This window comes from Haliotis rubra, unplaced genomic scaffold, assembly GCF_003918875.1.
Source record: "Haliotis rubra isolate DU_JTF1 unplaced genomic scaffold, ASM391887v1 Scf228, whole genome shotgun sequence".
NCBI lineage: Eukaryota > Metazoa > Mollusca > Gastropoda > Lepetellida > Haliotidae > Haliotis > Haliotis rubra.
The window spans coordinates 1,364,394-1,380,000 of record NW_025766314.1 but is presented as its reverse complement, the minus strand read 5'-3'; the positions used below and the strand labels follow the sequence as shown (position 1 = coordinate 1,380,000).

At 42.1% G+C, this 15,607-nt stretch overlaps 2 protein-coding genes across 2 annotated transcripts in view; one reads left to right on the top strand and one right to left on the bottom strand.

The window, feature by feature from the left end:
- The window catches only part of LOC124277839 (zinc finger protein 593-like), a 6,203-nt gene extending 1,013 nt beyond the window's left edge, over positions 1–5,190 (top strand). Inside the window, exons 2-3 of the mRNA XM_046713552.1 lie at positions 3,203–3,265; positions 3,652–5,190. Coding sequence (XP_046569508.1) covers positions 3,203–3,265; positions 3,652–3,799 — 211 coding nt within the window. The 3' untranslated portion in view covers positions 3,800–5,190. The remainder of the gene's footprint in view (positions 1–3,202; positions 3,266–3,651) is intronic.
- A 2,497-nt stretch (positions 5,191–7,687) lies between these two features.
- Positions 7,688–8,026, bottom strand: LOC124277813. The gene has a single exon (XM_046713528.1). The coding sequence runs from the start codon at positions 8,024–8,026 to the stop codon at positions 7,688–7,690; it is 339 nt and encodes a 112-aa protein (XP_046569484.1).
- Between the last annotated feature and the right edge of the window lie 7,581 nt (positions 8,027–15,607).

Here is a 15,607-nt window from a genome sequence, read left to right as displayed (position 1 = left end):
CATAACCAGTGTCATATATCATGTATATATCATATATGTGCACATGTGTACATATCATTTTGGCCTAGCAACCATTGTTTCTGTTTTGTCGTCTGTGACGTCATTAAACAATTGAATATGACGTCAATTAACAGGGCTGTCACACTTGTTTACCATGTTTTACTGCACAAATTTACATGCATAATAAAGAAATTATTATACTTGAACAAGTGTGTCACATGACTAATACAAAACAAGATTATGTAATACAAAATTTCACACTCTTTTCGTATAAGTTGTTTGACACACTTGCTCGTGTAATAATTCTTTGAATGCCACACTTAACAGTAATGTGGAGGCAGGGTTCCAGATAGGGGCCGTATCGGCGTATGTACGGATATACAATATGCACGATACGGTAGGAAATAATTTAGAAAACGTAGCAGATACGCACCACAGCAATTGTGTACAGTCTTAGAATCATTTAGAGATGTATACTCTTCAAAAAAAACGAAACGCAAGAGGGATATTTTTTTAATTTTAAAGAGAAATATACGTAATAACGTTACAAGCTCATAGTATGTGATGTTACACATGTTGAGGCACTGATTGTCAGAATAAAATGACAATAAAAGTTGTCCACTGTGAAAACAGATGAAAACATGGAATTTTTTGCCAAAACGCATTCGTGTCCAATAAATCTGTTTGAGAGATCTTCATGTTCTGCACGTGCAACATGAGCAAAAGCCCTATAAGAGTGACGAGTTTTCGGTTTCCATAGCTCAGTTTTAAGCCACCGACACGTAATACAGTCATGCCCAGACTGAATGAAGCACAACGCAACAACGACATTGGTCGCTTGGAAGCAGGTGAATCTCGATCAGATTTTGCCAGAGCTGGGAATGTCCACCCAAGCACCATCACAAGGCTATGGAATTGTCACCAACAACATGGATCAACTCGTGACCGTCCCAGATCCGGCAGACCTCGTGTGACCACGCCCGCACAAGATCGCTACATCCGGTTACGTCACCTTTGGTATAGGACCACCACTGCGACGTCTAATGACGTCATATGAACGTTTTGCAGCAAACTGTGTGCAGGAAGTTGACAGATTTCGTGGTGATAGTGTCATGATGTGGGCCACCATCGCCTACAATGCCAGAAGAGACCTTGTGCACATTCGAGAGAATCTTACGGCTCAACGATACGTCGACAAGATTCTTAGGCCCCATGTGCAACCCATCATGGTGAATATCAACGAGGTTTTTCAGCAGGACAACGCCCGTCCTCACACAGCCCGACTCACCACTACCTTCTTGAGAAACCACAACATCAACGTTCTTCCCTGGCCCTCCAGATCACCAGATTAAACCCCATTGAACATCTATGGGACGAGTTGGACCGACGTCTGCTACGGCGACAACCTCAACCGTAGACTCTACCTCAGCTTGCAGCAGCTTTGCAGGCTGAGTGGACAGCCATTCCACAGAATGTGATTCGTCATCTCATCGCTTCCATGGGCAGGAGATGCCAAGCAGTTATCGATGATCATGGGGGGCATACTCGTTATTGACGTTGAGTGACGTTAAACTTCACCTAGTGACCGTGGACTTCACCTTTGCAGATTTTGGATGTTCTTCAGTGCATGTGCCAAGTTTCACAAATGTCATACAGAACTACCCGGAATAAACTTGTTCACAATTTTTCTCAAATATTGCCTTTTGCGTTTCTTTTTTTGAAGAGTTTATTCATCTGAAAAAGTATTGTTTTATTGTTTGTTGACCTGTTTACACAAGAGGAGCAATGGTGTGGTGCACATATGAAACGAAACACAAGATTACTGATACTCCATTAAATTCCATTCAGTACTCTAAATGTACTCTTCAATTTTCCCAGTACTCCTATATTGAAAAAATAAGGAGTACATACTCCTGATGGTGAAAAATTATCTGGAGCCTTGTGGAGGAAATGCAGATCTCAGAGGGTTGATACTATGCAGATAAAAACCTAGGAAAATCAGGTGTTTCTTCCTTTTTCTGTCATGGTTATTGCTCCTGTGCACACCAGAAACCCTGTGGTGTATATTTGCAGAGCTACAGATAACTTTTTTGGTCATTGAGTTATGTACTCGCTTGTGTTCATCTCAATTGTGTATCCTAATTTTCCTTTGAGTAACCAAATAAATTGTACCGACCTCACTCAAACTTAATTGGGTATTTTGCCATTTTCCATTAATTGTAAAAATATGATAAAGTTTAAATGTTGGTTTATGTGTTTGTTATTTGTATTTGATCTGTAGTATGAGAAACAATAAGAAAGACTGAAGTTGCCAAGTTCATGTGCTGAAATAGAATCTCTCAATACTAGAATACCTCAGTTTTTTTATCTGTCCTCGTTAAACTCTATCACAGTTTTGTGTGTACGCATGTAAGATCAAATTTGTTGCGTATTTACAAAAGTTCAAGGGTACTTGTACGCAATAGACTCAATAGGAATTGTGTTTTCACATATATATTTGCGTAACTTATGCAGATATGCAGCTTATCTGTACCCCTGTATATGAATCTCAGTTTAGTGAGACAAGCTCCTGATCATCTTCAGTCCTTTTTGTACTCATGTATATGGTCACTGATGCGGGGCAGTGGGGTAGCCTAATGGTTAAAGCGTTGGCTCGTCACGCCGAAGACCCGGGTTCGAATCCCCACATGGGCACAATGTGTGAAGCCCATTTCTGGTGTCCCTCGCCGTGATGCTGCTGGAATATTGCTACAAGCGGCGTAAAACCAAACTCAGTCAGTCACTGATACTCACAACAAACATTTCCTCGGATTGACTATGATCAAGTTTATGTGATGTTGCCGCCGTGTAGCTAGAAATATAATACTAAGTGACCATGTCAAGAAACATTGCAGTCATAATATGTCAGAATATTGGTGAGTGAGTTTAGTTTTACGCCACACTCGGCAATATTCCAGCTATACGGCGGCGGTCTGTAAATATTCTAATCTGGATCAGACAATCCAGTGATCAAAAGCCTGAGCATCGATTTGCACAATTGGGAACAGATGACATGTGTCAACCAAGCCAGCGAGCCTGACCACCTGATCCTGTTAGTTGCCTCGAACGACAAGCATGGGTTACTGAAGATCAGTTCTAACCTGGACCTTCACGGGTTCAGAATATGGAAGGAAGCTTTCATCTGTCATTTTTACACTTTCAGAAAATACTTCATCGGTTCAAGAGCATTGGCAGACCATTTTAGAAGTAAACCCCACAAACGAAGGTTCGTATGTTTCTAATAATAGCAGTCCTGTTGTGAAAAGCAAAATTTGTGAAGAGATTTGGCATGTTTGACATTTTGGGAGGGGGGGGAGTACATATTTGTACCTTTGCACTTTGAGCAAGACATCGAAAATTATATATGTCCTCAAATGCATGATTGGCTCTGTAAACATCTCTGAAGATTGTTTCAAAGATGACATATGGTTTTCAAATTGTTTGAAATAAATTGTTTCATATTTCAGATTGAAAAATAAGTTAAAATATCCTTTTTTTTCAAGATCTGAAAAGCCTTAGTGTGATATGCCAGTCGAGAGCTTGTTGTTTTTCAAGTTGTATTGTCTTCGTACACTGTAATATCAGAAACTGTAATTTGATGCATGTTTTCAGAATTAAAGCACTGCAGATGGAACCGTATTCCCAGGAGGAGGCTGAGAGAGCAGCAGGCATGGGGTCGTACATCGCACCCAAAACAGTGGAGGTCAAAACTCAGGACACCAAGGAGGACGTGCAAGCAGAGGAAGTGGAAGGGACATAACTCTGTATGGACTACAACCTCATGAGGAGACTGTGATCACTTGTGCTGTCCAGCTCATGATGGAACAGCAAATCTATATTTGCTAGTCTATGAAAATATATCCATGTTTCGGCCTTGAAGGTTCGAATTAAGGAGACTAGTTTAAACTCATTGATGTAACTGAAATGCACTACATTATGTTATGTGATTGATTTTCACTAAGATTTCAGAGATCCTGATTTTGGATCAACTGAGCAGTCTGTTGACCTAAAACTTCAGTCAAAAATATAAAAAATACATAGTTTTGTTTACGTGGCTACATTTTGGTAGATTGGAAAAGAGAGTAAAACTACATTAAGAAATAAAAAGCAACAGCTTGGCTTTTCCATAATTTGTTTTTGATCAGCTGCACAGGCAAATGCAAATACGTAATTTATCTGTTAATTTAGAGATTAAGCCAGAATGAAGTGAATATCTAATAATCGCAAATAGTCTGATGGCTGGTGTATTGTCATATTCATAATCAGATTTGGCTAGCATAAAGACATCATTAAGCCTGATACGGCTTTTTTATTGCTAAAAGTCTAAATATGTGGCTTGAATACTACTAATACTCACTAATAGGCTGATAGGCTGGAATACTTCTTAAAGTGGTATATTTGCCTACACTTTAGCTGTAGTGCAGTGATGAGTGTCCTTCACTCAACAAATGGAGGATTTAGTTTCCCATCTAGACTATGAGTGCAGCGTAAAACTGAACTCACTCACTCACCCATCTAGACTGACAATACTGACCAACACATGACAATTTCCTTGTAGCTCAGGTCTTGGAAACTTACTGCTTTGGCCGATCTCAAGACGGTTGGTTGGTTTGTTGTTTAATACCAGCTGTATGGTGGTGGTCTGTGAATAATCGAGACTGGATCAGACAATCCAGTGATCAACAGCATGAGGGTGGATCTTTGCAATTGGGAACCGATGACATGTGTCAGCCAAGTCAGCGAGCCTGACCACCTGATCCTGTTAATCACCTCTTACAAGCATGGTTTGCTGAGGACAAATTCTAACCCAGATCTTCACGGGTCTAACTCAAGAGCATAGTAAACCTACTGATCAATTCAGTAAGTTCATCTAGTGTATTGTTGGATTAACCAATTATAACTCTTGAGACCTAATACAGATAAGCATAATCCCCCTTCAACTAATCACCCTAAGTTGAAGACAAATGCACTGTACGGATCCTCGGGACTTGGGCCCTTAGTGTTACCTTCACGAAATTGACATTTGCTGTATTTAAAATTTATGTATTTCATATAATTAAGATTCCAAAACAAGAAACAGCTTGGATCAGCATTTGCTGGTGAGGTTATGTGAATGTTGTGTTTTTGTATGAAATAAATTTTGAAAATGTGTTTGTGTTTGAATTGTGAAATTATTTTATTTCATACATGACCATTGCTTTCATGCTTTAAATACTGGCAAGGGGTGCAGACAGTGGTTTTCACCCTTCCATGAAACCACTGGGTTGGGGAAAGATGCTGAAAGATGAGCTGCGAGATGAAATGACATGTCAGGTAATTGCACTTATATAGGTACCTGCATGTGGTGGGGTGGCCTAGTAGTTAAAGTGTTTGCTCATCATCATGAATACCTGGGTTCGATTCCCCTCATGGGTACAATGTGTGGGTTACAGTCTACCTGACCTATATTCACACCTGACAGAACTCACCCCATGTGGGTACAATGTGTGAAGCTCATTTCTGTTGTCCCCCCACAAGGGGCGGTGGGCTAGCCTAATGGTTAAAGCGTTGACTCGTCACGCCGAAGGCCCAGGTTCGAATCCCAAAATGGGTACAATGTGTGAAGCCCATTTCTGGTGTCCCCCGCCATGATGTTGCTGGAATATTGCTAAAAGCGGCGTAAAACCAAACTCAGTCAGTCAGTCAGTTGTCCCCGACAATGGTGCTGGGATTTGGCTTAAAGCAGAGTACAACCAAACTCACTCACTCACGTGCATGCATGGGTACAAGTAAGGCATTGTAGGGTTTTCAGAGTGCTATCCTGATGAGATGCCACGCCATAGTGTAACACTGACCCACAGCATGTGAGTGAGGTTAGTTTTATGCTGCACTCAGCAATATTCCAGCTATGTGGTGGCAGTCTGTAAATAATCGAGTCTGGACTAGACAATCCAGTGATCAACAGCATGAGCATCGATATACGCAATTGGGAATCGATGACATGTGTCAACCAAGTCGGGGGGCGGTGGGGTAGTCTAATGGTTAAAGCGTTGGCTCGTCACGCCGAAGACCCGGGTTCGAATCCCCACATGGGCACAATGCGTGAAGCCCATTTCTGGTGTCCCCCCGAGAATATTTCGCTCATATGACGACGTGCATGCGTGTGTATGTATATTTGCGGCTGCTTGTACTAGCCCAGACTTACGCTGGTTTTATAGTGCTAGCCCACTGAGATACCATGCCGCAGTGAAACATGAATACCCCGCTTAGACGCATTATACTGACTCCGAGCCGACCAGTCCTTGTTGTACCCATTAATGCCGAGCGCCAGGCAGGGACCAACAAGTACCATATTTTAACGTCTTTTGGTATGACGCGGTCGGGGATCGAACCCGCGACCTTCCGCTCACCGGGCGGACGCTCTAACCACTACACCACGGAGGCGGTCAGTAAAAAGGATCCCTACAGTTGAATGAGGAATGACATAGTTACCTTCCTTACATCGTTGGTTGATTGGTTTGTTGTTTAACGCCGCATTCAGCAATATTCCAGCTAAAAGGCAGCTGTCTGTAAATAATCGAGTCTGGACAAGACAGTCCAGCGATCCACGGCACGACCACCGATCTACGTAATTGGGATACGATGCCATGTGTCAATCAAGTCCGCGAGCCTGACCACCCGATCCCGTTAGTTGCCTCTTACGACAAGCATGGGTTGCTCATAGGTGGATCCAGAGGGGGGTGCAGGGGTGCGCACCGCCACCACCCCTGCTTTTGTCCTGAAAGTTTATAAAATGACCATTGAAAACGGGTGAAAATGAAGTGTGCACACACTCTTCTTTCAAGAGTGCACACACACACACACACCCTTTCTCAAAAAGCTGTATCCGCCCCTGTTGCTGAAGACCAATCCTAACCCGGATCTTCACGGGTCTCTTTACATCTTAATAATGTCGTGTGTAATTGTGCGAACTAATCAATGGATAAGTGTGCACCACAACCCAAGCTGTCTGTTAGGTGCTGGAAGGTTAACAGTCATATGACCAGCTAGCCCCACCGGGTACCCATCCATTGCAGGGTGAACAGAGGCACATTTGAACAAAGTCACGTGCCCAAGATGAGAACACATGTATTACACATGCTTCGTATTGGGACAGGACTGCAGTCCTAGAAACTGTCGGAAGTCAAGCTGCCAAACATGGCCACCCATTCAAAGACTCTCCGCGACCAACGTTGCTGAACTTCAACTGATTTGTGATCTTGTCACCTTGCTCACGACAACACACCGCCACTTGAAATGCCTTCAAATACATTCTTGGAAAACCAGAGAAATTCCTTCGCTTCTGGCCCGGTAAAGTTCATTCTTCAAGCCGGGGACCTGGGTGCTAAATAGGCAAGGGACCGTTCACAATTTATGGCTAGGGGCTGATGATGATATCTATGGAAAAGCATGTACAATGTGAATGACTCAACCTCCCCACCATTTTTAGACGAGATGTTTTTATGTTAAGACTTAACATAGTCTATAGTTAGACGATGACTCATGTTCTACGTGGGTTTCTCCACAACTTATTTTTATACTCAGGTGGGTAATATAAGGCCCTCAAACAGTTCCCTGTGATCGAGAATACTAACAGCAGGCACACACTGGACTGCGTTGTGGCACTCGCTTAGGATGATGGAAAGGTCGTAAGTCCTTTGGGGTTGTCCGCCTTGATCATTGGCCAGTCGAGCGCACGCTGTCCAAAGGCATTGACTACAGTGTGCTCATTCCCATAGCGCTCTTCTAACTCCTTCATAGCTGCAACATAGCCCACTTCTGCATCTAGATAACCAAACCCCTTCACAAATTTATTTGCCTCACCGCAAGTAAATTGTTCCAAATAATTCATGTTTTCATCAGCGATGTCAGAGTTTGCCAGAATCTTGGATCTGAACTGACGGATGAACTTTCTGAATTCAAAAGGGTCACCTCCAAAATACTTGATTTCGGGAAGAGGTTTTCTCATCTGCCTAACTACTGTAAGAATGAGGCCATCAACTGTATTTCCCTGATTTACATCAGTCCACTTTCATTGGCTGGGTAAGGTCGGCTTCATGTTGAACAGATCAGTCACCTCTCACACTCGGACAGTGTTTCTTTTCTTCAAATTCATCCAAAATCTCTTCATATCTAATTCCTGTTTTCTCTCCAACGCAACCGACCTTGTCATGATTTCTGCTTTCCTCTGTTCTTCCTTAATTCTCGCAGACGAATGACTTGTAGCAGAACTGCACTGACTTGGTCTTGAGGTGTTGTCTTCAAAGCGCATGTTTCTTTCAGGTGAGTTATTCAGTTTCTTTCTTGTATCTTCTTGACTACTGATCCATTCTTGTGTTTCTATTTTGAACTGGAGAAATATATCAGACAAAGTATCTAAAGTGATCATGAATTGTGTGGCTTCACCTAGCATGGCTAGTGTGATATACTGATCTTGACAGTCAAGAAATTCTTCATATGCTATGAGCCAGTCCTTATACCCATGCCTGACGCATTCATATTCCTTCTCTTCTTTGATCAGAGAATATCAAGCGTCTTCTCGGAAAACTGCCATACCAATACCAAGAGAGATTTAGAAGTGTTGCACAGGCAGTGAAAGAAACAGGTCAAGTGGTCAGGTTCCGGCATCTGGTAGACTTTGTAAAGAAAGAGTCCAAGAAGGCCAATTACCCAATTTTTGGAACAGAAGCACTAAGAAAGACGTCAGAGATGATAGGTACAGGAAACGGCCACATCCAACCAAATCAAAGTATGCATTTACAACTGAGGCTGATAAGGTGGACCATAGAAGGATGGTCAAGAGAACTAGTAACATGGACAATAGTTACACGTCTTCCAAGACTCAAGAGAAAAGAAATTAAACTAAGCACAAGACATGTCTGTTCTGTAATTCATACAATCATACCATGTTGTGAAAAGATAGCGGCTACACCCTATGCTGACAGATTGCAATTTTTAAGGTAAATGGACTCTGCTTCAAATGTTTGACAAGGGGACATATGAGTAGAGAGTGCAGCGCTAATGTTGTGTGTGGACATTGCAAGAATAGACATCAAACATTTCTCCATATGAACTACTCTGAATACGAAGACTGGGAACAGACAATACGACATGTAAAGGTTTCAAGTGAAGACAAGAACATTGCCAGTGCATGTTCAGATCGCAGTCATGAGCTTGAGTGTGGTTGTGAGATGGGAGCCAGGGAGACAATTATTCCTATCATTGTAAGAAATAAGAACAGAGCTCAAGCCATGCAAACTTATGCATTCTTGACCCGGGAAGCAGCGTTTCCATTTGCACGGGCAAGGTGATGCGTCAGATTGGAGCCTTAGGTACAGGAATGACCATCACCCTGGAAACTATTGGCACTAAACATTCTATGCAGACCTATGCTGTGGATGATTTGGAAATTAGTGACCTAGATCAACAAAATGTTATTCCCATGCCAAGAGTATACACCAAGGACGAGATGCCAGTGACTAAAGATCATATCCCAAATGAGATGGACTTGTTGTGTTGGCCCCATCTGAACAGTATTGCACTACAGCATTTGGAATCCGATGGTGTATTAATAGGAAACAATGTGCCAGACGCGTACACTCCTTTAGATGTCAAGACAGGACCAAGTGGCAGTTCACATGCAGTGAAGACTATACTAGATGGAAATCTCTTCCAAGGAAGTAGAACATGTTATGTCAACAGAGCTGAGGTGACTGCAATTCAAGAATTAGAGGACTCACAGAGAATAGAGAAGATTGTAAGACAATCAATAGATTTTGATTTCCCAGTCATTGTCAAAGAAAAAGAAAAGAAACAGCCGTCATTGGAAGACAAGAAATTCACAGAAAAGGTTGAAAGGTTAATTCAGCTACTTGATGGACATTATTACATAAATTTACCTTTCCGGTAGGATGATATTCATTTCCCTGTCAACAGCAGCATGGCGTTACAGCGTCTTGAAAGTCTTACAAAACTAGCTAAGAATAAGAAGTTTAATAAGGACTACAAAGTTTTCATGCAGAATCTCCTGGACAAGAACTATGCCGAAAAGATTCCAGACAACGAACTTGAATGTGAAGATTGAAAAGAGTGGTATATCTCCCACCATGCGGTCTACCACCCACACAAACAAGACAGGAAACGAGTCGTCTTTGACTGTGCCGCAATCTGTAATGGAGTTTCACTCAACACTGAACTTCTGTCTGGACCGAATCTACTAAACAGTTTACTTTGAATATTGTTAAGGATAAGACAAGAAGCAGTAGCTGTTATGGGTGACATTGAGACAATGTACTACCAGGTTCGAGTACCACCGGAAGATTGTAACTTCATGCAGTTCTACTGGTGGCCAGATGGTGACATAACTAAGGACCCAGAGGCTTCCCGAATGCTAGTTCACATGTTCGGCGCAATTTCCTCTCCAACATGCTCCAGCATTGCTCTGCGACAAAGTGCCATAGACAATAAAGATGCGTACAATCCCAGTGTAACCAAGACAGTGATGAACGACTTCTATGTGGACGACTGTTTATCGTCGGTACCAACAGTCAATGAAGCAGTGTCTTTGATTGATGGAATCAGCAAGATGTGTGGTAGAGTCGGGTTTCACGTCACGAAGTGGACGAGCAATAGTCGCGAAGTTCTGAGTCAAATCCCACAAGATGAAAGAGCTAAGGGGATACAAGAATTAGATCTGACAAGTGACCTACTTCCCTCCGAAAGAGCATTAGGGATCTACTAGTCAGTAGAAGACGACAATACTGGATTCAAGATACAAGCAGGAGACAAACCTATTACAAGAAGAGGATTGTTATCTGTAACCAGTTCAGTGTACGACCCTCTCGGGTTAGCATCCCCGTTCATTCTGAAAGCCAAGATTCTTCAACGGGAGCTTTGTCAGCTAAAGTTAGGTTGGGATGATCCTCTGCCAGAAAAGCACCAACCAGCCTGGGAAAAGTGGCTGCATGATTTACCATATCTTGAAAACATAATCATTCCTCGATGCTACAAGCCTTCGAACTTTGGCAAAGTAATCCATTGTCAACTTCATATGTTTTCTGATGCCTCAGATGTTGGATATGGAATTGCAGCATATGTGCGTGTTACGAACTATTTAACAAAGTTAATTGCTGTTTGGTGATGTCCAAATCACGCGTCGCCCCATTGAAGAAAATGACAATTCCAAGAATGGAATTAACAGCAGCATCAATCTCTGTCAAGTTGTACAAGTTCATAACAGCTGAACTGGAATATGAGGTGGATGATGTAATATTTTGGACCGACAGCATGGCAGTGTTGAAATATATCATACAAATATGATATGACAACTTTTAGGGTCACCAGGGCAGGGGAGACCCTCGCACACACATCTGGAATAAATAATCCGTTCGCCCTATGTCTCACGTATCGGGGCCTACTGACACGCTTTAACGTAGTTTATAGACTTTGTAGCAGTTGTCACAACGTGTATATCACTTACAGCTGACAAGCAGGTCAGGCGAATAACCCCTACACCTTCAGTGTTACATTTGTAAAGGTAACAGAATACCTGCCAATTACAAAATAATGAAGGCATGGAAAGGGTCATCCCTAAGTATGACTACCAAAAGGGAGGGCCGGGATTTTGAGTGCTTTGTCCATTAATAACCCCAGGACCTCGCTTAAGTAGACCAAGGGAGGGGGATTTAGGGACAATTGGACAATTCGTGAGAGGTCATCAAACTGCTGAAGGCAATTGGCTTGTCTTTGAAACTGTTTGTGATGAATGTTAACGGTGGGGCAGGCCACACTCACCGTGATATCGATTCATGGGCTAGTATTTAAATTGAAATTGAACACATTAAACCCTGAGATGTCACCCAGTGCAATATGTGTATAAATGAGCCTTCAAAAGAAGACACCCTACCCGCCCCCGAGTCCCATAAAACCATACACTCACTCACTCATAATCGAACAGTGGTTGAGTGACTCGCATACATTTTATATACTAGCTGCAGCACGAATATCATGACTCCCTGAACAAAAATAATCTATCGCCATCTTTCACACCACATGGCTGTAATAACGTCACCACATAACGTCATTTTCATCATTTTGTCCAATAGAGAGTCGAACCTCCAAACGTCAGCTCCCCCTGCAGGACCTCCGTCCACTCTACCAAGAAGCAGTCTGTTTGCTGGTGACTTTTCGATACGCTTCACAAATCCTACTTTCGAAAGTTGAAATATGTGCTGACACTTAATATAGCTGTCATAGGCACCGTAAGCACACGCAACTTGAAGATATTGTGTTCATTGTTTGTGTTCAGTCATCCGGATGTACTAAATGTACGTACATCTTACAGCTGTTCGTGTCAAGACAGACTACGCTTTTCACAACACATGGTCTCCGTTGTTGAAGCATGCAATTCTTAAATTTCCTTCTGTTTAGATTTGATATGAACTGAGGTGCAAAAGAAAGTATACCTCTTTCTTGATGTTATCATATGTTTGTTTTTCCATTGAACGTATCTGAATTTACGTGTATATGAACTGTCCTGGGTACTGGCTCTTCATTATTGCAAATAATTTGATATAAAACTTTAAAAAAAATATTCGCATGATACAGGACTGCTCATTGTTATCTCGGACATATAATTTCTGACATTCAAAATATTTGCATTTTTCGGCACAAATGTACAACATGATGTAGGAAAAAAAAGTAACAGTACTTTTTTATCTAGTAAACTCGTTTCATTTTCCCCCTGTTACTTCTTTTCCGATCACCGTACAACATTTCAAACATGCTAGGAGTCACATACATGTAGATATGCTGTGGATTCATTATGAGAATTTACGTTTTACAAACTGTTACAGGGAAGAGTGATGATTAAATAGACAAAAATAATATCAAACAGCAGTGTTCTCTCTTTCAGTTACATAAAAGTCTCGGTATACTTTCTTTTGCCCCTCAGTCTGATTTCACATTGAAAAACTATTTATCAACGTATTAATTATGTTTTAATGTTCAAAAGGCTAACATTTTCGACAAAAAGTTACAGAGAACATTTTTTAAGGTTATCGAGAAGACAATTCTCTTATGGTGTGTAATTGACATAAATTCAATATGAGGTAACTAAGTCTCCAAACAGAATTAAGTAAAGGCCAGGATAGTTTTGGCAAACGTATTATAAGATTTATTATTTGCTGTGCCTCTTTTGCCGACTTTGAACGTGGATGCATAGAAATAATTATATTTCCAGATCAGTTCCGCAACGTCAGTTAATCAGAACTATCCCAGTGTTGAACTAAGATCAATAGAAATCAGATAGAACTCTACACCCAACACGCCACAGTGACAGAGGAAATCTACTCAACAATAGGTAACCAACAGAGGCCACGCTCAGCCAGTCGTGAGATTGCCCCCACGTGCCCGAACACATTTAACGCCACTTTGAGAAACAAGCGACACCTATTGCCAGCTCCTTGCAGCGACTGACGTTAAGTTGTGAAGGTGGGTGTTGCAGGTTGAGTATCGCGGGCTGTGGGTAGGTGTAGGGGGTGAAGGGGTGCCCATGGTCGACTGACTGTCAACTGGCAGATAATCTGTTACCTATATACATTTGTAACACTGAAGGTGTAGAGGTCATACCGCTTGGCCTGCCTGTCAGCTGTAAGTGATAGATGTGATGTGACGGCTGCCATACAGTCTATAAACTACATAGAAGCGTGTCAGTAGGCCCCAATCAGGCAGGCACAAGGTGCACCTCAAGGTACCGATCATTTATTACAGGCATTTGTGCGTTTGTGTGCGTGCGTGCGTGTGTGTGCGAGAGGGCATCCCACACCCTGATGGCCCTAATGTTTGGAGGCTGTCAGTTTTTTTGTGGTGAGCCACCCCTGATTGCCCCTGGTTCTATCTCCCCTACCCCCAAAACAGATATTCGTGAATATGATTTCCTGATTATAACCACATTCCTGTCTCAATTGATAATGTAATACCGGTCTGCTCTATCAGTGAGGAACAGGGAGGACTACACTGTGAACACTGTAGAACTGACAAGCGGACAAGATCGGATTTGCCACTGAAAAATTGTTTACCAAAGTTATTGTCCAGTCACATTGGTCGAACTATACAAATCGATCAACACGATCATTTGCCATTCAGGAAGGTAATGGGGTTATATGGGTAGGTGTGGGAATCGCCAGGTCAGGTGCAAAACCAGATTTTAGATATTTCAAAACGAAGAGCCGTCATGAATAATTTTAAATTGTCACGGCATGAGGAGGGAAAGCAAGAAGCGATGCAGTGCCCAGACGTCTACCGTTTTGGTAAGCAGAGACCTTGAGATCCAATCGGACTCGATCCACGACCATGGGTATGTGGTGTCCCCATGGGCTGCATCTCAGACAACTGGGCAATCCGTGTCCCCCAGTATTTACATCACACTCAGACACAGCTGAATCTGAAGGAAAAGCCCTGCATCCTGGCACCACCAAGGGGCTCAACTAAACCGCCAAACTACGGGGCCGAGGTCTTCCGGCCACGCTTTCCCCTATACGCTTGTTCGTGGCGTTTGCAATCAGTGTGCGAAATAGCCACTAGCCCGCTAGCCCGTGGCTAGTAAAAAATCAGTCGGGCCAGCAAATCTCCACAGACACTGGCCCGACTGGTTAGTGAATATTCATGGGGTCATTGTTTAAATATATCACTCTCTCCGACTTGTTAAGTTATAATACACTTTTAAATCATGCAAGATTATGGGCTGATAAATGACGGTATTTTACCTTTTTGTAATCTTTTGCTTAGTTTCTAGATTCAAATTTCGGGCTTGTGAATTATTTTCTGGGCTCGTAACTTTCAGGCATAGCTAGCCCGATTGGCTAGCAAAATTTGGAAACTATTTCGCACACTGTTTGCAATACCACCTAAACACACCCCATAAGGAATCACCAATGTTGAATAAAAGAAATGTTAACAAGATACAAGTGGTTTATTCTCATTAGAGTACACAGAAAACATCAAGTTCATCTTGTTCTTGAAAGAGCTCTTGCCTCAGACATGGTCTATGGTATGGCCACGCCAGAACTGGATGTAACCGCTTAACACAACTTCGGCACAAATAACACACAAAGACATGTTGACATTCACTTGATGATCAGTTGCACAATGCACGATTCTACTAACAAGAAATACTTGCGTGTTTGAATTGCAATTTCTATCGAAATGTCATCCCTATACAATACTCGATTATACATAGCATCATATATACATTATTTTGATAAATATCCCTGGCCCAGCTTCGTTTTAAGCCATATGACATATTTTTATATGACAAGACCAAAATTATGTGCTCAGTAAGGGGAGAATAGAATGGTTTGAAACGGAGACAAAATGTTCCTGTCCCAGCTTCGTTTTAAGCCATATGACATATAATTTATATCACAGCGCCAATACCACTCGTACATCCAGACTACTTTCAGGAGCGAGCAAAATGTGTGCTAAGTAAAGGAAGGCTATAATTGTTTGAAACGGAGATATTATTTCCGAAACAAAGCTTCGGTGGGTCCAG

What these genes read in the sequence shown, in the direction of transcription:
- LOC124277813 (XM_046713528.1), bottom strand. Translation starts at nt 8,026, where the DNA reads ATGAGAAAACCTCTTCCCGAAATCAAGTATTTTGGAGGTGACCCTTTT.